We start from the raw sequence: 25,686 nt of genomic DNA on the forward strand, positions 1-25,686 counted from the left end.
TATTTATGATTTGTAGAATTTGGAACCCTTCAATGTCGGGCAAATTATTGCATCCGGTCACCGGACGCGGAAAATAGGTTCGGACATCCAATAAAAATTTGTCATGTCACTTGCGCTTTTGACTTGTGCTTTAGTTGCGCTTTTGACTGCGCTTTGACCTGCACTTTTAACACCCTTAATTAAAAATAATATTTTATTAATATCAGTAACTATCTCCACCTCCGGTGACAGGATGCAATAATTTGCCTCAATGTCGGCCCTATCGCATTCCGGATTCCGCTGTGTCGCGCTCTTATACAAGCGATCAGTTGCCGAAACCGCGGGGGATTTTTGGGAGGAAGTTCGACACAGGCGACTTCGACCAATTTTAGGGTAAGGATTTTCAAATTTCTTTTTGGGATCTGTCTTTTCCAATTCTTATTAGATTATTGATTCATAGTTTTAATCGCAAGTTATTTGGGATTTCTCTCCGGACTTGTTTTCCGGTATTGTAATTGAGTTGCGTTAGTTTTTCTCTCTTTGAAATTCTGGAGCTTCAAATTATTAGTTTCTAGCAATTATCAAATATCTATTTAATTTTGTGTTTTTTCCTCAAATAGCTTATTAGGATCATTATTTTTCCTTTATATTTAACAATGTTTCAGCTGAATTCCCCAAACTTATTCTGCTGCTTCTCTTTAATGTAGATTTTAATAATACAGTGAATCATTTTCTGGATTTTGTAAGTTACATTAAAATGCAGTCTTGCAATCCAGGAATCTATCTGGAGTGTCTAAGCTATGGGTAAAGATTCTAAGCCCAAGGAATCAGCAAAAAAGGGGAAGGGAAAGCAGCCTTCTAGTGGAGAGGAAGAGAAGACTTCCAAGGGTAAAGGGAAGGGTGGCAAGTCGGGAGATGATCTTGGCACCTGCACCTATGTTAAAGGTTCTTTACTGCCTTGGAAAAAAGATATTTTGCTACATGCAATATTACTGTTTTTACTTGAGGTGCTTTTCCTTTACGGTTGTGCATGTTTCGTGCAGTAGTTTACAGTTGAATGTATTTTCATATCATTTGCTGCATTTTTTTTAATTAAAAAGTAGGTTGTGTAAACTACAAAGTACAAATTATAGTTACAATGTCATTTCAGGAGAAGTATAATTAAGCTGCTTATAAATGGCAATATATGAGCTAATTTCAATCATATGTAGAAAATATTGCGCATCCCACCATTGCGATTTTATTGAAAATTTTCATTTTTATGGCATGCTACTTTGCTTTATGCCTAGGATCTCAAGGGTAATGCTTATTCTCTTCTAGTTTTTATTAACTTAGTGCTAAGTTATTCTTAATCCTCTCATTATTTTCCTCCATGCATTTCTGTGCAACCAAGTTTGAAATTTTTTTTTTGGACTCTTTATAAGATTTTCCATGTTGCTTAGGCAAATACTTACTTTGTTAATTATCCTATTATTTTTGGGTCCTTAAATTGCAAGCTTCCTATTGAAGTCTAGTTTAGCAATTTGCCATTATCTATGTCTTATCCTTGATACCGGGGAATGGCTACTAGAAAAACAATTTTGTCCTCAACATGTGTTGATTCTTTATGCTACCCTATGATGCAATTTCCTTTGGCAGCGGATAGCTTGTTGTTGGCTTTATCCTTTTGGAAATGTACGTGGGCTGCGAAGTTTGGATTGTTGTGTTCCGTGTAGTATGAAAATTGCAGATTTTGGAGCTATCCACTTAATTATAACAGGGAAAAAAAGAGTGGGACCAATGGTTTGATTTTTATTTGTTGATCTCGTGCCTTTCAAATGTGCGGTATGTTAAATTGGCAGTGTGGACTTTCCAAGTTTTTAGGAGTACAAGACTTTGAAATGGGGTATTTATGGCTTCTATTTGTTTATTTCGATTATATATGATCCTATTAGGATAGTAGATGCATTAGATCCGACCTATGTTAAAAAGGTAGAGGTAGATCTAAAAAGACTTAATAAAAAAGTATTAAAAATGATTTTTTTATTAGATTTAAATGAGCATTTGGCTCTTAATAGGATATAATGGAGAAAAAAGATTCATGTAGTGGGATAAATGCTTGTTTATGTTGTATAATTTAAATTTAAATTGAGCTAATCATATGCTAACCATATCGAATAGTCTAGATTACGTGGAGTCTATAAATAGTTGTTTGGTGGTGTGTAATTTGGAACTTTTGACTTCAATAATATTTCTCTTTCTAGTTTTAATATTTCTTTAAATTGTTTGTATGATTCTTTCAAGTGGGATACAAACTTGATTACATAATCTCAAAGGCAATCATCTCCTTGTGCCAAATGAGGCTTGGTTGTGGTTATTTTAGTATTTTTCATTCATTGTTCTATTTCATTTGTATAATTTGATATTTAGTGCTATTGATTTTGATATAAAATTACATATTAGAAATCTAATACGCAAAAATTAAATTCATATTGCTCATTGATATTTTATATGTTTTTAATTCCTCACATAATTTCTTGGATTATTTCAATTTTTTTATTGTCATTTGAGTTTTAATTATACTCTTTCCTTTTTACATTTTTAGGTAAGTATGATGTTGAATTAATTGATTTCTTGTGATTTGTGAATCCTTATTATTATTATTATTTTTTTTTTTTCGTGTATTCATACAATGGACCACATTAGTTGCATCAAGATGACCATTGGCCATCCTACATCAAATTGATATCATAATTTTAAATTACTCCAAAATATCACTTAGAAGCATGGCTAATTATGATGCAATCTAGGTTCCTAAACCTTTTAGGAGAACACTAGGTATGCAAATAATCACATCCTTTCAAAATAATTTAAACAAACACAACGATAAAATAGGACAAAACACCACTTATAATAAAACAAGCAACACACATACAACTCACAAAACAAACACAACCTTAGAACACAACAACACCTTACAACTTACAAGACACAACACCACTTTCAACTTATAAAAAATAACACAACTTACGACTAATCAAAGTTTCGAGAAGAAAGATACATGTGAAATGGGAACCATGGATAGAAGAATAGATAGAAGTCCGAGATGAAATATAAGGAAGGTAGAAAATGATAGCTCGTAAGCTACGATAAACCTGCATGTTTCACATTCCAAATATTCATCACATATCACTCTATCTTTTTCCACAAAGAAATCTGCCACCTTATATAGAAAAAGAAGGGAAAAGGATATTAAATACTTGCTTAAATTTGCCACCCAAACAACCAATGAAAGCCTTTAAAACAGTCACAAAGCTCTTCCAAAACAGCCCAATTAATTAGGAAATAAAGCATTCAACATAGGCTTCGGCAAATGAGGAAATCGAGCAGTCACAATAGGGAAAATGAGCAGCTAGCAATAAAGACAAGGAAACTGAAGGGGTATTTGGGTAAACGAAGAGCCAGAAGAGAAAACCGAACTCCAACATGGGGAAGACCAACAACCAACATCGGAAGACTAAACAACCACTTAAGGAAGACCAATTAGCAACATGAATATGAGAAGACAATAGAAAAGGGAGAAGACAACAAGGAAATTCAGCAAAGAGCTGGGAAAACTGAGAAGTCACAGGATAAAGATAGCTAGAAACACAAGAAAAAATAAAGAAAACATAAAATAGGAAATCTTGATTGCATCCAATTATAAGAGCATTTCAATTGATCATGAAAGTAATGGAAACTTCATAAATTTAATTGATTTAACTATTGAATATGTAAAATTAAATTTGTGATGACATTTGGTTAAAAGAAGAATTACTAATTTAGAAGCCAATCAATTTCGTTATTGTAAATCTGAAGTAGTCCAATCACAGTGATGAACCATCACATCTTAATGTGAATTTTAATTGGAGACATAAATCATCTTGATAGGCAATTTAGATTATTTAATAGTGATGCTTATGGAAATCATAAACATTATAATTTAGATATAGATGATGACGTAACCATATAACATTAAAGTTATAGTGTTTACCTATGATTATGAAATTGATCCTAAAGCTTTTATTGATTGGTTGTTAGATGTATATAACCTCTTTGAATGACAAATCATTTTGATGAATGATAAATAAGATTTGCAAAACCTAAGTTAATTGATCAAGCTAAATATGTTGGATGTGTAGGAAAAGATGAAGGGAAATGTTAGGAAGAGAATCTAGCTACTTGCACATGGACTGAAATGAAATAATTTTTAAAAGAGAAATATTTCCCTTTGTCATAGTGGGATATTTTCTTGGTGAATTTAATTCATTAAAATAAGTGAACATAATTTTTACTTAAAACTAAGATGTTTGAAGAACTGTTGTTATGATCAGATGTTATTATATAGCCAAAAGTATGATGTCTATGTTTAAATTTGATTTGAGACGATATGAAGAAAGATGATGCAATCTAGGATGCCTAAGCCTAGTAGGAGAACACTAGGTATACAAATAATCACTTTCTTTAAAAAACAAGCACAACAATAAAACAGGGCAACACACCACTTATAATAGAACGGACAACACACATACAAGTCACAAAACAAACACAATATTAGAACACAACTACACCTTACAACTTACAAGACGCAACACCGTTTTCAACTTGTAAAAAAAACAAAACATTGTCAAATCAAAGTTTTGAGAAGAAATATATAGGTGGAATGGAAACTGTGGAGAGAAGAATGGATAGAAGTCCGAGACAAGATATAAGAATAAAGGTAGAAGAGGATATTTCACATGTTATGACAAACCCGTAGATTTTTCGTTCCAAATATTCATCACATATCTCTCTCTCTCTCTCTTCACAAAGAAAACAACCACCTTATATAAAAAAAGAAGGGGAAATGATATTAAATGCACACTTACATTTTTCATCCAAATAGCCAATATAAGCCTTTCAAAACAGCCACAAAACTCTTCCAAATCAGCCTATTCAATTAGGAAATAAAGCATCCAGCATAGGGTTCAACAAATGGGGAAACCGAGCAACTGCAATAGGGAAAACGAGCTGCCAGCAGTACAAGGAAATTGAAGGGGTAGCTAGGGAAACGAAGAGCCAGGAGAGAAAACCGAAGTCCAGCACGAGGAAGACCAACAACCAACATGGGAAGACCAAACAACAGTAGAAATACGAGAAGACAATGGAAAAGTGAAAAGACAACAGAGAAATTCAGCAAACAACAGAGAAAACTTGGAAGTCACAGGAAAAAGGTAGCTAGAAACACAACTAGAAATTAAAGAAAACATTAAATAGTTAGCATTGACTGCATCAAAAGATGTCATGTCACCACATTTCATCACTTGAGCATGCTTTTTCAATTTGCATTAGATTTTGACTATATGCTAAAATGTTACTCTTATTGCTTCTAAGGTTATTAACATTACGGTTAATGCCTTTAAAAGGAAACCATTTGCATTTGCATTTGAATCTAAAATTTCTACCAATGCATTTTTTAAGTGTCATCAAACAGTAACAAAAAAAAGGGGGTCATCAAACAGTCTTATGCTAATGATTATCCTTCTACGAACTTGCATATAAGAGGGCATGAGGGAAATAATGAAATTAATGATTTTAATGGTGTTCACGAGGAAATTAGTGATTATGAGTATGCTTAAATTGATAATTCTTTGAATGTCATGCATTGCATCATACCTACTGGTAGAAAAAAATTTATTTATAATTTTTGAGCCGACCCCACGTAGTGGGATAAAGGCTTGATGTTGTTGTTGTTGTTGTTGTACAAAAAAAAAGAGAAGAAGGATATACACTATGCCCATTGTCAATCAAGATAAGAGAGGGAATAAGATAGGAGAAAAATTCACCTGCAAAGAAAATGAATTGGATTATCATCACAACGTGGGGTGAGGGTGCATTAATAGCAACACCTCAAGTTAAACTTGTCAAATGAAAATTGCACAAATAACCACATGCTTAAAGAAATGAAAATAACTTTTACAAATAAACTAAGAATTAAAGGACCAAAACAACAATCTCATCTTTGGTTCTTTAATTCATCAAGATCAATGCAAACAACATTAAGATTTCTTTCTCATCATCCTTGACAACTCCAAGTAACGATGAAACAAAGAGGAACCCAGAGCTTTTGTTAATATATATGATGCATTGTCATTTGTTGAAATTTTTGTAATCTCCACAATCTTGTCAATAACAGCCCCTTTAATGAAATGAAACATCACGTCTTTATGTTAGTTATTTCATGATACATAGGATTTTTGGAAACAAATTCTGCGCTTTGATTATACCAAAACACAAGCACAAATGGAGCAAATTGCTTAGTTAATTATTAAAAAAATTATCCTTTCACCACAACTTTTTATGTCTTCAATGTAACAATGTATTCAGCTTCAGTCATAATCAAGGCTACAACTAGTTTTATATTAGCCTTCCAACTAACTGTAGTTCCAAACACCTTAAAACACGTAACCTTTAAGGAATCTTCGAGTATCAAGATAGTTTGCATAATTTAAATCTACATATCCTACTATCACCTCCTCTACATAATCAATTTTTTCATACCTTAAGGTCATGGTTCCATTGAAATGCCTTGGCACCTATTTTACAGCTTCGCAATGATGCCTTTCTAGATCAGCTATGAACTTGCTTACAACACTGTGAATTAGCAAAATATGGCTTACAAAAAATCATAGCATAAATGATATTATCCACTAAATTTTGCTGGGAATTTTCTTCAGATATGATTCTTTACGATCATCACTTGATCTTTGTCATTGCATAACTTAGAATGCCATGCTAAAGATCTAGAAAAAAGTTTAGAAGCTGCCATCCCATACCCATTTATAATATTTTTGATATATTTACCTTGTGAATGGAACAATTCTTGCCTTTATTTACTTCTAAAGATCTCCTGTACAATAAATTTCTTGGCAGGACCAAGATCCTTAATTTAAAAGTACATCTTGAGCAAAGCCTTTAATCTTGTGATTTTTTCTGAGCTAATACCTGCAAGTTATATACCATCAACAAAAAGTAAAGGATGTATAGTGTTATTTGCTTCTCATATTTTATATATACAAAAGAATCATATTTGCTATGAGTGAAGCCAATATCAAGCATGCACTTATCAAATTTTTTGTACCATATTATTGGATATTATCAACCCAGACAGATCTTTTCGGCAAACAAACTTGATTTTCAATTCATATTTAAGCATATCATTCTGGTTGATTCTTGTAGATAGTTTCCTATAACTCTCCACATAAGAATATTGTTTTTACATCCATTCGCTTAAGACGCATGCAAACAGTACAACCATGGTAAGGAGAATACATATAGATGTATGATTTCAACTGGAGAGGAAATTTCAGCATAATCTACACCAATTTTTGGTGTAAACTCTATTGCTACAAGCTTCACTTTGAATCTTGGCTCCTGTATTCTAGGGATTTTATATTTTTTAATGCACAATCATTTGCAGTTAACAACTTAACATTTCTAGGCTCGTCTACTTACTCCCAATTGAGATTCTCTCAAGGGAGATAATCTCATAATCCATGGCTTGTTTCCATTTATTTTATTATGCACTTTCCATGGTTTTATTTTATGGTAATCAACTATTAGAAATTCAACTACATGCATACAAAAACTTGACATATGCTTACCCATACCTTTGTGTTTCTTGAACCATTCACCTAGTTTTGTCCTTGCAAAACCTAACATACTTGCATTTTTTTAATGTTTTGCTGTATAGGCTATTTAGGTTTTTTGTTAATTGATTATTGATCATTGCTTTTAAAAATTTTAAGTTTCTTTGACTTCTCTACGTCTAGTTGTAATATCCAGTTTGCATTAACAATTTTTCTTTGAGCCATAGTTCTTGAATCTAAATTTATCATTTTTTATTCATTAATGACAACCTCCTTGCTGATCAAATATTTTGGATGGCTTGATTCCAAGCAGCATGAACCCTTTTACATTTTTAGGATATCCAATGAAAAAACATTTCAAAGCCTTAGGTTTTAATTAGCCCAGCCTAATGTGAGAACCTAAGCAATGCAACCAAATACCTTTAGTCTTTTATAGTCTCTTGGTTGTTGGCTCAACCTTCCTTGTGGTGTGTTGAACTAGTTGATAAATGACACCTATTTATTAAATATGCAGCTGAACTGATTGTTTCTGCCCAAAATTTTTTGGTAAGCATTCATCATTCAACATGCATCTTATCATTTCAAAAATGGTCTCGTTGCAGCATTCAACTGTCCCATTTTCTTAGATGTCAACCTCACTATGAAATGCCGTGCTACTATTTGCTCCTTGCAATACTTCTTGAATTAATCTGAGCAAACCTCAAGGCTGTTGTTAGTTCTTAGCTTTTCAACCTTCTTTCCTATCTGAATATCAACCCGAGTTTTCCATTCTTTGAATTTTTCAATGGCTTCATTTTTCTGTTTTAAGAAATATACACACCAATTTCTTTATTGATCAATTGATCATCAATAAAAGATAAAAAATACCTTGCTCTGGCATGTGACTCTCTTCTTGCAGGATCCTATAAATTTTGAATCCACATAATCTAAATTTTCTTTAGATTTATATTTTGAAGTGGCAAACTTCAATTTTGCGGATTTTCTGACCTCACAATGTTCACAAAAATTCAAATATGAGGCTTATTATTTCCAAAGAACTCTTTATTGTACAAATTTTCAAGCTCTCTTTGGCTAACATGTGCTAATTGTTGATGCCACAACTTAGTTTCATCAATAAGATTACAAGATATATGATGATCAAAGAACTTTTGTATACCTTTTAAGGCTTTTATTATCATATTTGAAATGAGAAAAATCCCAAAATAGTCCCACGACTAATTTATGCTCTAAAATATTCACATTTTTCCAATTTAATATCTTGGCCCCAAATGGTCCCTAGGGACCAAATTGGACTCAATTTTATATAATTGAGGGACTAAATTGTGATCAAATTTTACATGAAAGATTATTTGAGATCAATTTTGTATAATCATGGGGTTAAATTGAATAAATTTGGCACTCTAAAACTAAATTGACCACAACGAATAGTCTGGGGACAATTTTTGGGCCTTTTCTCCATTTAAAATTTTATCCATGCTGAACTAATTCAGCAAAATAAATCAATGTTCTTCTAAGTTCAGGAACATATCCTACTTTCTTGAGTGGTCTTTCCATGCCATCATGAAGTTTGAGTTTAATGACTCAATCACCTTGTACGTTGCATGCCTTAATTGTTTCCCAGATACATTGTGCCACATTCTTTTTCATTGAGAAACTCAAACCAATTCCTATTTGATCGCATATGGTAGGAATTTCAAAAGCATAGAGTTACTCCTTGCTTGGATTTGAATATGAGATTGGTTAAATTTTAGTATTTTCATAGCTTTCCCCATTGTTGCGGCATCTCACCCATCTCAGACCCTTTGTTGCTTCTTATTTTTCCTCGTACAATTATCCCTTGATTAGATTCAATATTTCTTTGAATGAATTTAGCATAGCCTTTACTTTTGACATAACCAAAAAATCCTTTCCATAAAACATAATGTTAATGAAATATTCATTTCTACTTGGTAATGAACTTAGAAGAATAGTTGCTTGATCTTTATCATTATTCTCACACCTATGCTTTTCAAATCAAGAACTTTATGATTAAAATTATCTACTTGCTTATTCAATACTTATTCATTTGCAATATATAGAATTTTTTGAGATACAAGTATTCTACCCTTCTTCATATTTTGATGACTGTTTTTTCATTTGCAATTTATTGAAACACCTTATGTCCAAAATCTAGTTGAATTGCGCTCTGAGCTCTATGGGACTCCTCTCCATACAATCTTGCTTCTACTTTTAGGATTGCCAGTTTCAACGGATCCGGAATCCAAGCCTTGGCGGACAAGAAGTGACTACATTTTTAGCTTCCAAAGGCTGAAATTAATGAGACTGGTGGACTTTTTAATCTCAATATTGGCCATTGACATCTTGATTGCTTAACCTCCTTCATTACTGATCTTCTTGATAAAGATACGAGAAAGACAACAAGAATACACACCTCATATTCTCTGTCAATTGAAGTTAGCTTCTTGCTTAATCAACATAGCCCTTCTTTATAGCACTGTCTCGGGATCAACATGCTTCTGGCTTCCTCTATTTTCACTGCTGTTTGAACATGCTGCTAGCAATTCCTCCTCAGCCTTTACTCTGAATTGCTGGATCTAAACTACTGTTCTTTGATATGAATTGAAGCATTCCTCCGTGGAATCAGAATCCCCCTGAGAGCCAACCTCCACCATCCCCTTGAAAAACTACCTACAGTCAAGCTTTCCTTTTGGTTCTTGAAACAAAATTGAAAATAGCAAATGAAAAAGTCAGGGAGAAGGAGAAGGAATGGAAGAGGAGAAGAAATTATCTAGTAAAGAAAATGAATTATATCGTGATTACAACAAAATGTGAGGTTGTATTTATACTCACACCTTAAGGTGAACTTGTAAACTGAAAATTACACCCCTACCCCTGACTCAAAAAAACTAAAAATAATTTTTAAACTAAATTAAGTAAAGAATTAAGGGATCAAAATAGCACACTTCTAAGTTTGAATGTGATTGGAATATTATAGCAAGTTTTTAAACCTATTTTAAACATTAGGAGAAGTTATTTAAACTTATAACCATATGAGGTAGCTTTCATAAATAAAACTATTTTTTTTTCTCAGACATTTGGTTTCGTTTAAGTTTAGCTGTTTATATTGATGAAATCTGGTGTGATTTGCTGCTCATAGATGTTGCTCATGTTATTTTGAGTAGATCTTAGTTGTATGATTTAGATCTTAACTTATTTTTAGGTGGTCTACATGTGCTTTCTAGAAAATCAAATGTTACCAAGGTGCAATTGGTTTAAGAATTTCAGGCCTATTCTAAAAATGTGAGGATATAATTTTTATAGTTAAAGCTACATTCTCAAAATAGAAAAGTGTCTTATGAGTATCATGTGATAAGAAAATTTTCATATGATAAGGGTAAATTTTATAAAACTGCAATTAAACTGACAATGTTATATTAATTTAAGTGTTGAGCAGATCAAATAAATGATAGCTAAGTGCTCAGGAATAGTGATTGTCAATTCATTTCTTTTTTGGCGACTAAGACTCTCCTGATTTTGTTTCAGCAAGGCATATCTTATGTGAGAAACAAGGGCAGATCAATGAAGCATACAAGAAACTGCAAGAAGGTTGGTTGAGCAATGGAGACAAGGTCCCGCCTGCAGAGTTTGCTAAGGTTAACGGTGAACCTTCTGTCATGCTATGAAGTATTTTCATATAGTCTACCTCTATGCGGTTACTTATTGTTGTTAGCAGACTCATCATTCAAAAATACTTCCGGTTGGAATTGCTTCTTTGCTTATACTTGTGATGGAAAAAAGTCTCATTGCGTTTTTTTAACATCTATTTTTAGTGAATTGTTTTATATAATTTAAGTTTTGTGATGTCATATTCGAAGGTAAATTTTACAAATATTTGTAACTCTTTGGGCTAATTTTTTAGTCTAGTAGTATATAATGAGGGATATCCTGGATATATGGATCTTGTCTTACTATGTTTTATTACTTTATTTAATAAAGTGGCCCCATGAATTTCAGATGAATATTTTTTAACTCTTTTATTCTTTGGTTCATTAAACTTCCCTGCAACTTCTAAATTTTTGTTGGCTGAAATGACAAAATCTCTTGGGTCAAATTTACACATGCAAGCAAAGTATCTTCAATTATTAATACTTTCTGATAGATGTGTGGCACAATGACTAGAAAAGAGACTGGTGCATGGAAAGTATGCATCCTCTTTGTAAATGAACTGTTTTTATTGATAATATTTTAAGGAAACTCTCAGGTCACCTAGTAAACTATACATATATTGCATAAATCATTGCATGTTCTATGCTTCGCGTTTCTATGCATGTTAACGTGCAACTTCAGTCATTGCTGATGCATACTTACTCTTTGTTAGATGTGCTTGCTTTCTGTATCTTAGGTTGCGGCAGAGTACTCAGAATGCCCCTCAGGAAAGAAAGGTGGAGATCTTGGATGGTTTCCTAGAGGGAAAATGGCAGGGCCGTTCCAGGAAGTTGCATTTGGCACACCAGTTGGAGCTACCACAGCACCTTTCAAATCAACGTAAGTACTTGTTTGTTAATCTTATATGACTTGTCAAACCTATTTGATGTAATGGCATAATTTTTTTAATATTTATGTTGCAATAAGAATCCAACTAAACTCTTTGGATCTAGGATTTTCCTAATATAAATCTAGGATGGATGAATAAAAAATATGCATAAAAAATTGCTATCCATCAACTCTTAATTAGGCAAAAACCTCCGCTCTCTTTTGATGCAAATTAAAAAAACAACATTTAGCGGGCTCTAAACAACAATGTAAAGATCGTCCAAAGTTAAAATTTTGCAAGAAGTTGAGGTAGAATCAAAACCACACAATAGATAGAATTTACATCATAAGAGTGTTGGCTCAAGATGGGGTAAGAGCTGCCTGGGACAGGATGAGGGGAGCTCGCATGGATATTTCAGAGGAGCTGCTTGAGCTTTTGGAGATATCAACTGAGCTCAAGGCTTTGAGACAGAGAAAGAGGATTCTTTTGGAGAGACGACGATAGCTTTGAGCAGGCGCTGCTTCTTCTGCGAAGGACTTGGCTTGGATAACTGCTGAGGTTGAGAGATTAAAGCAGAATTTGTTGTCATCCACTGAGGAGTTTAACTTGTTGCATCATCAGTTGGAGACCACTCAAACTAGGAAGATGATGCTGCAGGATCGTTTGCTCAGAATTAAACAGGAGATTCGTAGCATCCAGTTCAGACTTTGACAGCTTTTTTGACTTCTTTCTGGTATGTATATATGCATGTATTTTATTTAATTTTCTCTCCCTTTTTGTTTTGTTGAATTGACATATTTTTTTAGACTTTTAGTCTTTTATATTTGATTAAAAATGGCTTGGCCTTTAGGTTTTGTGAGCACATAGAGTATTTAGAAGTTTGGTGTTTTAGACTTGTTAAACTTGTGTGTGATTTCAACCTTTTAAATAGGCTGATGAAAATAGCTCGGCCCTTAGGTTTATAAGCATAAAGGATTTTTAGAGGTTCGATCCTTAGACTTATTGACTTGTATTTTCTTTAACATTCAAGTTGATGAAAATAACTCGACTCTTACGTTTATGTGCATGAAATATTTTAGAGGTTCAGATCTTAGACTTATTAAACCTATATAATTAGCTCGACCCTTAAGTTTATGAGCATCGAAGTGAAAGGGCTTATTGGAGACAAGTGGGCGTGCAGGTAAAGCCTGGTCCGGTTGGGTTGGTCGATTCCACTTGGGAAGCCAATTGTTGTTGTCGTGAGTTTGTGAAGGAAGCAATAGGAATGAATGTAAAATCCGAGAGTGCAAGTTTTTTTTTGTCTTTTATTGATTGCCTTACCGAATGGGAGTAATGGGCATGAAGAGTTGCTTCGTTTGAGCATGCAACTGTGTAGAGTGGGGCCCAAATTGGAAAGATGTGTCTGTGCTATCATTTATTTCTTTTACGCTTGTTTTTTTTTATTCAGCAATGAGTAAAAATTAGTTTATAGCAAACTTCATCAAATATCCATCGCACACACAAAATCAATTACAAATTAAAAAGATGAAAAAGAACAATGATAGGACTCATGCTATGATGCACAGACATGAACACCACGACACAGATATGGCACTACACGGACACGTGACACATCAATTATTGAAAATATAGGACACGGGTTGGACAATATTATAATTTTTATATTTTAAAAAGTGTATAAAAATTGAATAAGTATAATTTTAAAAATTATTTAGAAATAATAAGTTATTTAACTATAATTTGTGCTTAAAATGATTAATATTAGGATGTCGAGAGTCGGGTGTCGATGACGTTTATTAGTCATCGAGAGAGTAGTTGACAATGATGTCGAGAGTCAGGCACTCAGACATTGATGTTATGCAGTAAATATTGGGCAGCGTCAATGTTAAGAGGGCATTTATCGTTGATGTTGTGAGGGGATTGGTCGTCGATGTTGAGAAGGCGTTGGACAAAGATGAGATGTCGAGCATCATTGTAAAAACAACGTAAAACTTTGATATGGATATCATTTTGAAATGTTGATGTTGTAACGACATCAGACGTCGATGTTGAGATGACATTGAGCATTGTTGTGAAATCAAAGTTGTGAAATGAAAATGAGAATATTTAATGAATGTGGTATTAAGTGCGGGCGATTTATTTGGTATTGTGGATAAAATATGTAAGATATGTGTGTCGGACACGTGTGTCCAATTTGTATTTAATATTTTTTTAATTGGACATGTTTGCAGTGTGTCTGAAACATGTCGGACGCGTGTAGTGTCGGATACATGTTAGATACTACACCCCTCTTTGAGGAGAAGTGTCAGTGCATCATAGGAGTCATACAATAGAAAATCCACACCTTACAACAATACAAGAAGAAAACTTATATTAAAAGCTACCGTCGATAACTTTCACTATACCAAAGAATTCAATATTATAACACACTAGTTTGAGAGAGACTAAATTAAGTTTAGCAACATGGTGTTTTTTTAACATGCCTTGAGAAACTCAAAATTATGATTCAAAATAAAAAAGAAATCAAAATTAGTAGTTTCATGAAAATTCAGAACTTGTCTAAACTATAAGTTTTCAAAGCTGACAATTCCTACAGTAAGCAGCTTTCCAAAATCATTGTAGTTCTAAATTGGGATGCAGTAAGGAAGGAAAGAATTTATTTTGCTACAATTCCAAATAGTTGAATTTAGGTGTGTAAACGAATCTAGTTGATCTCAAGTCACAGCCAACTTGGGCTTAGCTCGCCTACTTTGTGACGACTTGAACTCATGCTCGAGCTTGAATTGAGATCGTATGATGAGCGTGAGCTCTACTTGTTGGAATAATAGTGGGCTCGAGCTTGACTCATGAGCTCAAGGTAAAGTGAGAGAATACATCAACAACGAGAAGTTGGTGAGACCAGCGGGACTACAATTGGAGCTCGTTGGAGAAGTTGCAATGTGAACTTGCAGATGGTGGCTTCAACGACGATGAGCCGACTCGTAATGGGAGCTTGTTGGAGAATGTATTGATGACATCGGTGTCCGGGATCTTGATAAGAGCTCGTTGGAGAAGGCAATGTTTTGACTAGTAGGGATTGATGGATGTTGTGATGGAGTTTGTTAAAGTAGGCATTGACGGGAAGTATGCCGTCTTTTGATGTTGAAGAGGAGTTCGTGTGATGGGACTAGGATTTGAGCTCAAGTAGGTATTGATGGAATCAACAACGGATTGAAATCAAATGGTTGAGAAAGAAATGTGATATAGAATTTACGATTTACTTGAGCCGGCTCGAAAGCTAACATGTTGAGTCTTGATGAACTCGAACTTGCATAATATATGGGTTCTAGTTTAAGCTCAAGTTTAAGCTTATGGCTCGATAAACTCAACTCATGAGCTTGATAAACTCAACTCTTGAACTAGTTAGCTAGCAAACTAAGCTCACTTGCATTCCTAGATGAACCCTAGTTATAGTAGGAAATTGAGAGTAGAATGAAAGAAAACAACCATAAATCTTCCCTTTTGCACAAAACCTATAAGGAAGTTAATCACAAATTTTGACTACTATGTAAAATCGATAAGGAAACCAAGCGGTTGCTGAAATCTCGACCACAGTAGAAAACCTTGAAGGAAATGTGCAATTAATGGTTAATTGTTGGAAATTACCTTCAACATCATTGCCATCTCACCAATTCGATGACATCTGCAATAGTAACCAACTACAATGACCTTCCAAAATAGTGCTAGGACGAGAACAAGGAATCAAATTTGTTGAATAGGGAGTCAACGAGAACCAATGGCTAGAGATTCAAACCAACATAAAGAACCAAACTAAATCAACTTAGAATTTAGAGGACACAAACCATTCTCTGTAAGATCATTAATATAGGCATCTTTCATTAAAATAAACTAGAAAGAATACAAAACTATAAAATAAAATGACAAAAAATTTCAATATTCACAATAACCATGTGTTTGACTTTGTGCTTACCTCTGGCACTTCCAGCACATATAATCCTTTTGATTTTGTCAAATAGACCCGACTTGTAAAAAATTGGCTACAACAAATCAAGCATTAGATGCTTGTCAAGAAAATATGGGCATGATCATTATCCATCTTGCGAAGTAATTGATAAATGATCATATATAGATCTATCATGCAAGATACAAGATACCTCTAATATTCACCATTAGTAGTGGACATAAGTTCTTCATTTAGAATAGCCTAAGAAATAAGATATATGGACTATTAGATAAAGTGTTGGGTATAAATTGGCAGGAAGGAGATGGGAAAAGAAAACAATGCAAGTAATTAGTAGCAAGTTCATGAAATCAAGTAAAATCAGATACATATATTGAAGACTGAATTAATTCACAAGTTTATAATTGTTTGACAGTTTTAATTTGTAAGCATTCATACTAACCTATTGCAAGAGTTTTATGATCCTACTTTTTATTTAATTTCTTAAAGATCCCTATAGAACCTTTTGGATTTAGGTGTGCTATTATCTTATCAGTTGATTTAAATTTCACATATCTTTTATTCATGTCAAAAACATATTTATAATTATTCATAATCAACCATCAATTTTCTAAGAATATTTTCTTGCAAATTATGCATAAGTTATGAAAATGATTGTACAAATCACTAGGTACTCAATATGATGTTTAGTAAGATCTTTTTAGATTTTTTTGATTGAATCTCTGCAAAAATTCTTATGTATTTATGCCCTTACTCCAAAATTTAAATTTACTTATACCCTTAGACCTATTAGTAGATGAATTATATACAAACTCATTAAAAAAAATTAATCTCAACCATATGAATTTTCTTTAATCAAATTTTCCAACTTTTCATCAAGACTCCTATTAATTACATCAATTTGTTCCTTAGTTTGTGGGCAACAAACCTTTGAAAATTTTTGTTGTGTTATCACCTTTTTCCATAGAATTATTTAAAAATAATTTTATGAATTTTACACATCTATCAAATATAATATTTTGGATAATTGAAACAATATTATTCCTTTGTGATACGCAGGGGGTTAGTCAAAACAGGGGCTGGGCTGGGAGGAACCTAGCATGGAGAAAGAAGGGGGTTCAACCCTCCTTGTGGGGCCCAGGAAAGATATGATTCATATGTATGGAGGAGGAATCAAGGGGGAATGATTTAGGGAAAGTGTTCTAATTTTGAATTCAAATATGAGAGGGAATTACTTAGGAAAGATGGCTGATTTGAGAGGGAATTAATTAAGGAAGGAGGTTAATTTGAGAGGGAATTAATTAAGGAAAGGGGGCTGAATTAGGAGGAAATTAGGAGTGCCTATTTAGGACTAACTATATTGTTATTTTGATATCTTGAAATTGATTTTATGTTTTAGTTTTCTTTGTGAGTTTCCTAGTGGTGTCTACGGTTTGTGGAGAGCCGATCTACCTCTCGAATAGTAGATCAATTGTATGTTGCTTTATTTTTTAAGGAGAAATCAGAAAACAACTATTATCTTTGTGTTCACACTCTTTTCTTCTCTTTTATTTGTTGTTTTTACTTCCAAGATGTATCAAATTGGTATCAGAGCTAGGTTTTTGGAGGGATGACAGAAAAGAAAGTGGATGCATTAGAAGGCGAGTGAAATTCGGGATGGAGGAAAGTTCTCAACCATTGAAGGAAAGTTTTCTACCATGGAAGGAAGGTTTTCATCTATGGAAAACCAATTTGGATGGGTGGAGGAGATGATTATGAAGCTCATGGAGATACAATCCAAAACTCCATCGGTGGTTCTGATCGCTAACCCTAACCCGGAATCGATTGGGATTCCCTTGGCTGAATCTAAGGGAAAAGAGATCGGACTGAGAGAGTTTGATAAGGAGAGTTTCTTTCATAAAGAACCACTTCTTAGGCTCCAATCAGGGGCGAATTAGGGGTTTCAGATTGAGGGATAATAAGAAGGGAGTTTTATGGTGGAGTTGGTGGAGTGACCGACCATTATGAGAGGCCTTTTGGGCAAGGGAGTGGATGACCAGATGAAGGGAATGAGCTGAGCCATGTTGATCGGGTCATGTGAGGCGTATGGAAGAAAGGTGGGATTCCCACCCTTGATACACGGGGGTAACTAATGGCGGAAGAGAAAGTTGGGACGAAGATGCTAGGGTGAGGAAGTTGAAGATGACAGTATTCAAAGGGAAAAATGCTCATGAGTGGGTATACTGGGTGGATTGGTATTTCGAGATGAACGGATTGAGAGAGGATGAGAAGTTTATAGCCATAGAACTATGCCTGGAGGGGAAAGCCCTCGCTTGGTTCCAATGGAGGGAGAGTAAATATCCGATCCATTCTTTGGAGGAGTTTAAGAATTATTTGTTGGAACATTTTTGAGCCATTTGAGAAGGAAACTTATACGACCAATTTCTTTCCTTGACTCAGGAGAGGACCGTCATGGAGTACAGGGAGAGATTTGAGATGTTGTTGGGGTTGTTGAGGGGAATTTTGGAGGAGGTGCTAGAAGAAAATTTCATTAAGGGCCTCTAGCCCGACATACGAGGGGATCGATTGTTGAGACCAAGGGGGTTGAAGGACACGATAGATCTAGCTCATATAGCAGAGGATTGGAGACAGATGGAGAAGATCAGTAAGAGCGGAGTAGCGGGAGGCTCTTATAAAAGTACCTTGACTTCACTGGCACCGATAACACAGACAATGTTATTTCGGCGAGAGGCTTCGAGGGAGAAGAGTGGGGGAGTTCGCCTTGGGCCAACTTCAAGTGCCTTACAGAAGCAGGGGTGTAGGACAAGAGAGCGAAGGGTCAGTACTTCTACTGTGATGAGAAGTATACACTAGATCATCGGTGCAAGGACCGCACACTCCAGGTTATTATGATATGTGATGAGGATGAGACCAACATAGAGGATTTGGTGGAGAAAGCAAAAGAGAAAGGAGAACACCTATACCTTGATGTGGTGGAAGCGTCCCTAATTGAGTGATGAGATTTACTCCAAATTACACCATGAAGGTAAGGGGACATATCAGAGAGTGATCAGTGGTGATTTTGGTGGATAACGGGGCTACCCACAACTTCATATCAAATCTGGTTGTGGACCAGTTGAGATTGATATTGACAAACATAGGGAGCTTTGGAGTCATGATGGGGACGAGGAGAGTGGAACAGAGTAGGGGGATTTGCAGGAGGTTGATGCTGACACTCCATGACATATAAATAGCAAAGGATTTTCTTTCCTTGGAGCTAAGGAGCACAGATGTCATTTTGGGCATGAAGTGGTTGCAGACCTTAGGAGAGACTAAGGTGGACTAGAAGACATTGACCATAAAATTCATGGAGGGAGGGAGGGAGGAAGGTGAAAATCAGGGGGGATCCTAATCTATCCAAAGCCAGTGTTTCTCTTAAGACCTTAGTGAAGACAATCCATAGAGTAAGGAAGGGATTCTTGGTGTTGCTCTAGAGCCTCTAGGGAGGGGAAGGCATGTAGAAAGAGGAGGAGGTTTCAGAGATAGTCCAACCAGTCCTACAACAATTCAGTGAGGTGTTCCAACTATCTCAAGTCCTATCTCTCCCCAAGGGAGCATGAGTATGCTATTAACCTGAAAGAAGGGGTATCCACTATTAGTGTTCGGCCCTACCTGTACCCACATATTCATAATGATGAAATTGAGAGGCTAATCAAGGAATAGTGTCAGGTCTTTCTCCAGCCCTGTGTTGCAGGTGAAGAATAAGGATGGTAGTTGGAGATTTTGTTTAGACTATTGAGCTTTGAATAAGGAAAGTGTTGGATAAGTTTCTTATATCAATCATTGATGAGTTGTCAGATGAGTTGTATGGAGCGGTGATACTCTCCAATATTGATCTAAAATCAGGATACCATCAGATTAGAATGCGGCCCACGGACATCCATAAGACGGCTTTCAGGACTCATTAAGGCTACTACAAGTTCTTAGTGATGCCTTTTGGGCTAACCAATACGACATCTACTCTCCAGCTGTTGTGAACAATGTATTCCAACCCTACCTCCGCAAGTTTTTATTGATTTCTTCGATGACATCTTGGTGTATAAGCAGTCTGAGGCAGTGCATGTGGAACACTTGAGAGTAGTGTTAGTGACATTAAAGGAACATCAGTTTTATGTCAATTTGAAGAAGTGTTCCTTTGCATAGCGAGGGTTGATTATTTGGGATATTTAGCGTCCAAATCAGGAGTAGTTGCATATATTTCCAAGATAAAAGCTATGTTGAAAACTTGGATTTCTAATCCGTTTTCCTAGTCGTGTCGGAGCAGTTAGAGGCGGATCAGTTTAGGGTTGGACCTGAACACGACCCGAAAATCTATTTTGACACCCTATTTTGTACCCTACAAGATAGTTGAATTCATTGGAGCAGTAGCATATCGCCTACAACTTCCACCAACCTCAGTCATCCATCTTGTGTTTCATTTTTCACAGCTGAGGCATGTGATAGGAGATCACAAACCGTCTTCTCTATTCTCGACTTTGACAAAAGACATAAAGATCGTTTTAGAGCCCATGGACATAGAAGGGTGCATCGAGGGGAAATATGAGCACTGGAGATACTAGTCAAATGGAATGACTTATCAAAGCATGAAGCTACATGCGAGCCATACGAGATGATCATGAGCCAATTCTTATCCTTCCACATTGAGGATAAGGTGCATCTTTGGGGTGAGGGGAGTGGAGTATTATACGTAGGGCGCTAGCGACTGGCCCAGCTTGGACCGAATCAAGGGCTGGATTGGGCGGAATTTGGCAGGGAGAAAGAAGGGGGTTCGACCCCCCTTGTGGGGCCTAAGAAAGATATTATTCATTATGTAAGGTGGAGGAATCAAGTGGGAATTATTTAGGAAAAGAGTTCTTATTTTGAATTCAAATTTGAGAGGGAATTAATTAAGAAAGGAGGGTGATTTCAGAGGGAATTAGGAGAGCCTATTTAGGGCTAACTATGTTGTTAGTTTGGTGTCTTGGAATTTATTTTCTATTGTAGTTTTCTTTTAGAGTTTTCTAGCGACATCTAGGATTTTTTGGGAAAACCGATCTACCTCTCAAATAGTAGATTAATTGTATCTTGTGTTGTTTTTTAAGGAGAAGTTAGAAAACAACTATTATTTGTGTTCCTATGCTTTTCATCTCTTTTGTTTGTTGTTTATCTGTGTCCCTACACATCACTTCATTAAAATTTAATTTTATTATTTATTATAGATTAATAGTTTTATAACATTGGAATGCAATGAGCTATTTTAGAAAAGTAATTCACTAATTTAAAGATTGGCTTATGTTTTCTTAAGGTTTTTGGTATCTTAGAACAAAGTTCAAAGTAACGTCCTTGTAAAATTTACATGGAATATTAACTGCGTAGAGCCCAATTTTATCCTTTTTTCCTCTTGTTGTTTGACAAGTAATGTATTGTGAAATAATTCTCACAACATCTCTTTTTAGTATTGGCTAATATATCCATCCTCAATAATAGATAATCCTTTGAAAATCAGCCCAGACTAGGTGATTCGACCTGTTGATTTGGGAACTTGTTGCATGCCCAATCCCATTTGATAGAATTTTAGAATGTTAATTAACTTGCAAACCTGCTCAAACTGTTGAATTGGTGATACCTAATTTAGATGATTGAGAAATATTATAACTCTATTACTAATGATTTAATCATTAAATTGAAGATAATGTTATAAGTAGGGGTGCAAGTGAGCCGAGCCGAGCTTATCGAACTCCTCAAAAATATTATCCTCAGCCCTTGCGAGCCAGCTCGAGCTCGGCTTGTTTATGGGCTCGCAAGCCGAGCTTATCGAGCTCACGAGTCAAATTCGAGCTTGATGAGGCTCGGCTTGTGAGCTCGCAAGCTAGCTTGAATAATTATTAATATTTTTAAAATAATGTTATTTTATTTATTAAATTTAAATATAAAAAATAATAATTAATATTTAAAATATTTAAGAATATAAAAATAAATTAATATTTCATGTTTAAAATTAATAATAAATGTTTAAAATATTTAATAAAAATTTTGAAAAATTAAATATGTTAAATAATTTATAATATTTAAAAAATCCCGTCAAGGCTCGCGAGCTGGTTTGAGCTCGTTTACAGTGGGACCAGCTTGAGATCGAGCTCGCCTTTTGGGCTCGACTAAGCTCGAGTCGAGCTCGAGCTCAAGTTCAAGTTCGAGCCGACTTTTTGACCGACAAGCCGAGCTTGATAAGGCCACTACTCGACTCGTTTACATTTTTAGATATAAGCATATAGCTTCTCCGCGACCTCTGTCCACAATCTTGGGTTTCGCTAGAATGTTGCAAATTCCACAATCAAAATTTCTAAACCTACAGCTCAGTTGGTTCATTCAACCTCCTTAATCCTCAGTTCTACAGTATCTTACTTTCTTCCACTGACCCATTCAGTCGCAATGCCGCACTGTTGTCACACATCCCAAATCACAGTGAGGTAGGATGTTATTTTAGTATGTTTTAAGGTCCCATTTATAACAAAAAAGAAAAATTAAATTGATAATTTCACAAAAATTCTAGTATCCGTCTTCTGTTGAATATATGTATGACTAATAGACGATTGCCAGCTACATCAGGAATTCTAGAATAGAAGGAAACATGGCACTAGCAAATCTTGACTTCAGCCCAAAATTGAAAAGGAAACAAGCAACCACAAATCTTGATTTCCATCCAAATCGAGAAGGAAACAAGAAATTAGCGGCTATCAACATGAAATTAGCTTCAGCAACAGTGCGGTCTCGCCCAAATCAGCAATAACTTCAACAGTGACCAGCAAAAGTAGCATTTCAAAACATTGGCCAGATATGAACATGCAACCATAGGTGTTGAATATGATATAAAAATGAGATAGTCTTTAAACTCGAATCAACATAGAGAATCAAACTAAGGCTTCATTTGAGATGGCTTTCTTACTGCTTCTTAAAATAGTTTTTTAGTACAAAATTAAAGTTTTGCTTGGGACGGCTTTCTTACGGCTTCTTAAAGTAACTTTTAGTAAAAAAAAGAAAAAAAATTTATTCGAAACCTGCTTTAAGAAGCGGTTTAAAATCCATCCCAAACGAAGTCTAAAATTCTTTACGCTAAAAAATTATTTTAAGAAGCAATAAAAAAGACGCCCCAAATGAAATCTAAATCAACATAGACTCTTATAGAACACAATTCACTCTCAATAAGATCATCATTATATGCATGTTACATCACCATAAACGAAAAGGGATAAACTAATATAAAATAAAGCAAATAAACCAATCTCAAAACTCAGAATAACTTTGTTTTCATCTTTGCACTTTTTGAATCAGATGTGAATAAATCTTCTGATTTTGATTACTTTTTGAATCAGACAGTCGAATTTATCTTATTAGCAGAATGTTACAGTAATTGCATGAATTTATATAATGCCATCATGTGAGCTTGCAAATTCTCTCTCTGATGTTTCGTTTGGGACAGCTTTCTTACTGCTTCTTAAAATAATTTTTTTGTAAAAAATTAAAATTTTTGTATCAAAAAGCTGCTTTAAGAAGCAGTAATAAAGCCATTCCAAACGGAGCCTGAATGGTCTATATATCCCATTCTATTTAAACCTTTTATCGCACTATAACATCATAGTTAAGCTAACCATTACATCAAATATTGTAGGCATGGATATCATATCATACTGTGCGAGGGGAGGAAGAATTAATCAGACTGCGCACTCAGTTCGAAGCTGGTTTGTTCCTTTAGACTTCCTCTTATGCCTCGAAACTCAAGAGGAATAATCTTATGAACAGTTGTTTTCTGTTGAATGATTGGTCATCGTGAGTTGTAGGAAATGCTTCTGAATTTATGTCGATGGTTCTTAATCCATAAGGATTAGAACGCGAATATATATCATAATCACTGTGACCTTGTGACGCTGTCTTCATCTTCACAGTTTTTTTCTGTTTTGTATCACCTGAAATTGGTTAGACACTATTTGACCCAACCTGAAATTGGTTAGACACTATTTGACCCAACCTGAATTCAACATGTTTTTAAAATCGGGTCAGATTTGGGTAATTTTTTGAACTCGAATCTGACCCGCTTTAGATCTGGGTCAATCCGACACGACCCACCAATCCAGATCTGAAGCAAATAAATTCTGAAGTTGGAATTCTTGGCAGATTAAATTTTCAGAACTCAAAACAGTAGAGTTCAACCCAGAAAGAATTTAGCGGCTAGAATTCACATGGAGAATAGTATTAAGAAGGCAAGAATTATAAAATTAAAAGTTTACAAAGTACAAAGAAGAAGATATTTGTCATTTTATAAAGTACAAACTTTAAATTATAAAATTAAAATAGTTTATAGCAATTATCAAATTATAACATTTTTTTCAACTGTTATTATTTCTAAAATATCAATTTATCACATATAAATTAGAAACAGTTCATACTTTGCAATAATTATTACAAAACATAAACTGTAAATCAATTAAATGAATTAAAAATCAATTAGAAAAGAATTTACTGCAATTTACCAAATACAAAATAGTTTACAATTTACTTTTTGTTGCTTTGATGAATTAAAAATCAATTTATAAAATACAAAAGAGTTTAAAACAAATCTGAATATGAAAATTATAAATTACACTTTAACTGCTTGAAGAATCTGTCTTCAATTTATAAAATACAGATGAGTTCCCCAAAAAATTGCTTAAAGAAGCTGTCTTCAATGGTCAAAAAGATTTAATTGCAATGAAACAAGTTAAATAGCTATAAAACTTGAATGCATAGCTCATATTATTAGTATAGAAAAGTTATCTTTTTGTGGCAAAAAACCCGCCTCAAAATAAGAAAAATTCATGGCAAAATATAATTTGTGGCAGAATATAATCCAACATAAAAAGTGGCGTCGCAACTTTATTTGTGGAGGAAAAAATCCGCAGCAAAGATTTCCGGCGGATTTATGACAGATTTGTGGCAAAATAGAAATGAGATAAAAAATAGCATTGTAAGTGTTCTTCTTGAGGCTGAGGAGATGTGCACGGTGTGACCACACCGAACGTCCAAACCAAGACTTACAAATGCAAGAGTAGGACTACATAATATTGGAGATTCAAGGAGAATTTTTGGCTGGAGAATACTAGAGAACGGAGGAGAAGAAACCCTAGAGTTTAGACGAAACCAGAAAAGGAGATGAGAGCTGAGAGTGGATACACGACGTAATGAGATGAATAGCGGCCGAGAGTTGAGACTTAAATCCTTAAATCACAGATGCAATCACGCAACCCTAATTAAACCGCACGGGTCAACATTGGGTTCTCTGGTTAATTCGAACCCGACCCGAAATTTTAAATGGGTCAGAATTGTAAACCTGAACCTAACCCATTTTTCAAACAGGTTGACTCTAACCCGAAAATTTCAGGTCGGATTCGAATCGGATTATCATGTCCTGATAATTTTTGACAAACCTAATTTTCATCAGGAATCCTCAAATATATTAAACCATAACATGGGCTTCAAATTTCTTAATCTATGATGAAATAAGGATTTACCACACT

General features: G+C 34.6%; 1 protein-coding gene across 3 annotated transcripts; it reads left to right on the forward strand.

Annotated features, from left to right (window-relative positions):
* The first annotated feature begins 236 nt into the window (after positions 1-236).
* LOC110107857 (peptidyl-prolyl cis-trans isomerase NIMA-interacting 4) lies at positions 237-24,086 on the forward strand. 3 transcript variants are annotated; one of them, XR_003701483.1, is made up of 6 exons: positions 237-372; positions 756-924; positions 11,169-11,278; positions 12,028-12,170; positions 12,549-12,892; positions 23,805-24,086. XR_003701483.1 is itself a non-coding variant. In XM_020838287.2 (5 exons), the coding sequence occupies exons 2-5, from the start codon at positions 780-782 to the stop codon at positions 23,845-23,847; spliced, it is 441 nt and encodes a 146-aa protein (XP_020693946.1). In that variant the 5' UTR covers positions 237-372; positions 756-779; the 3' UTR covers positions 23,848-24,086. The 3 variants fall into 3 exon arrangements, 1 of the variants encoding a protein (XP_020693946.1); XR_003701484.1 differs by having other exon boundaries at positions 241-372; positions 743-924; XM_020838287.2 differs by lacking the exon at positions 12,549-12,892.
* The last annotated feature ends 1,600 nt before the right edge of the window (positions 24,087-25,686 follow it).

This window comes from Dendrobium catenatum, unplaced genomic scaffold (genome assembly GCF_001605985.2).
Source record: "Dendrobium catenatum unplaced genomic scaffold, ASM160598v2 fragScaff_scaffold_847, whole genome shotgun sequence".
NCBI lineage: Eukaryota > Viridiplantae > Streptophyta > Magnoliopsida > Asparagales > Orchidaceae > Dendrobium > Dendrobium catenatum.

What these genes read in the sequence shown, in the direction of transcription:
- LOC110107857 (XM_020838287.2), top strand. Translation starts at nt 780, where the DNA reads ATGGGTAAAGATTCTAAGCCCAAGGAATCAGCAAAAAAGGGGAAGGGA. An exon ending in CACCTGCACCTATGTTAAAG is followed by an intron (nt 925 to 11,168) that starts GTTCTTTACTGC and finishes ATTTTGTTTCAG; the next exon opens with CAAGGCATATCTTATGTGAG. An exon ending in CGCCTGCAGAGTTTGCTAAG is followed by an intron (nt 11,279 to 12,027) that starts GTTAACGGTGAA and finishes TCTGTATCTTAG; the next exon opens with GTTGCGGCAGAGTACTCAGA.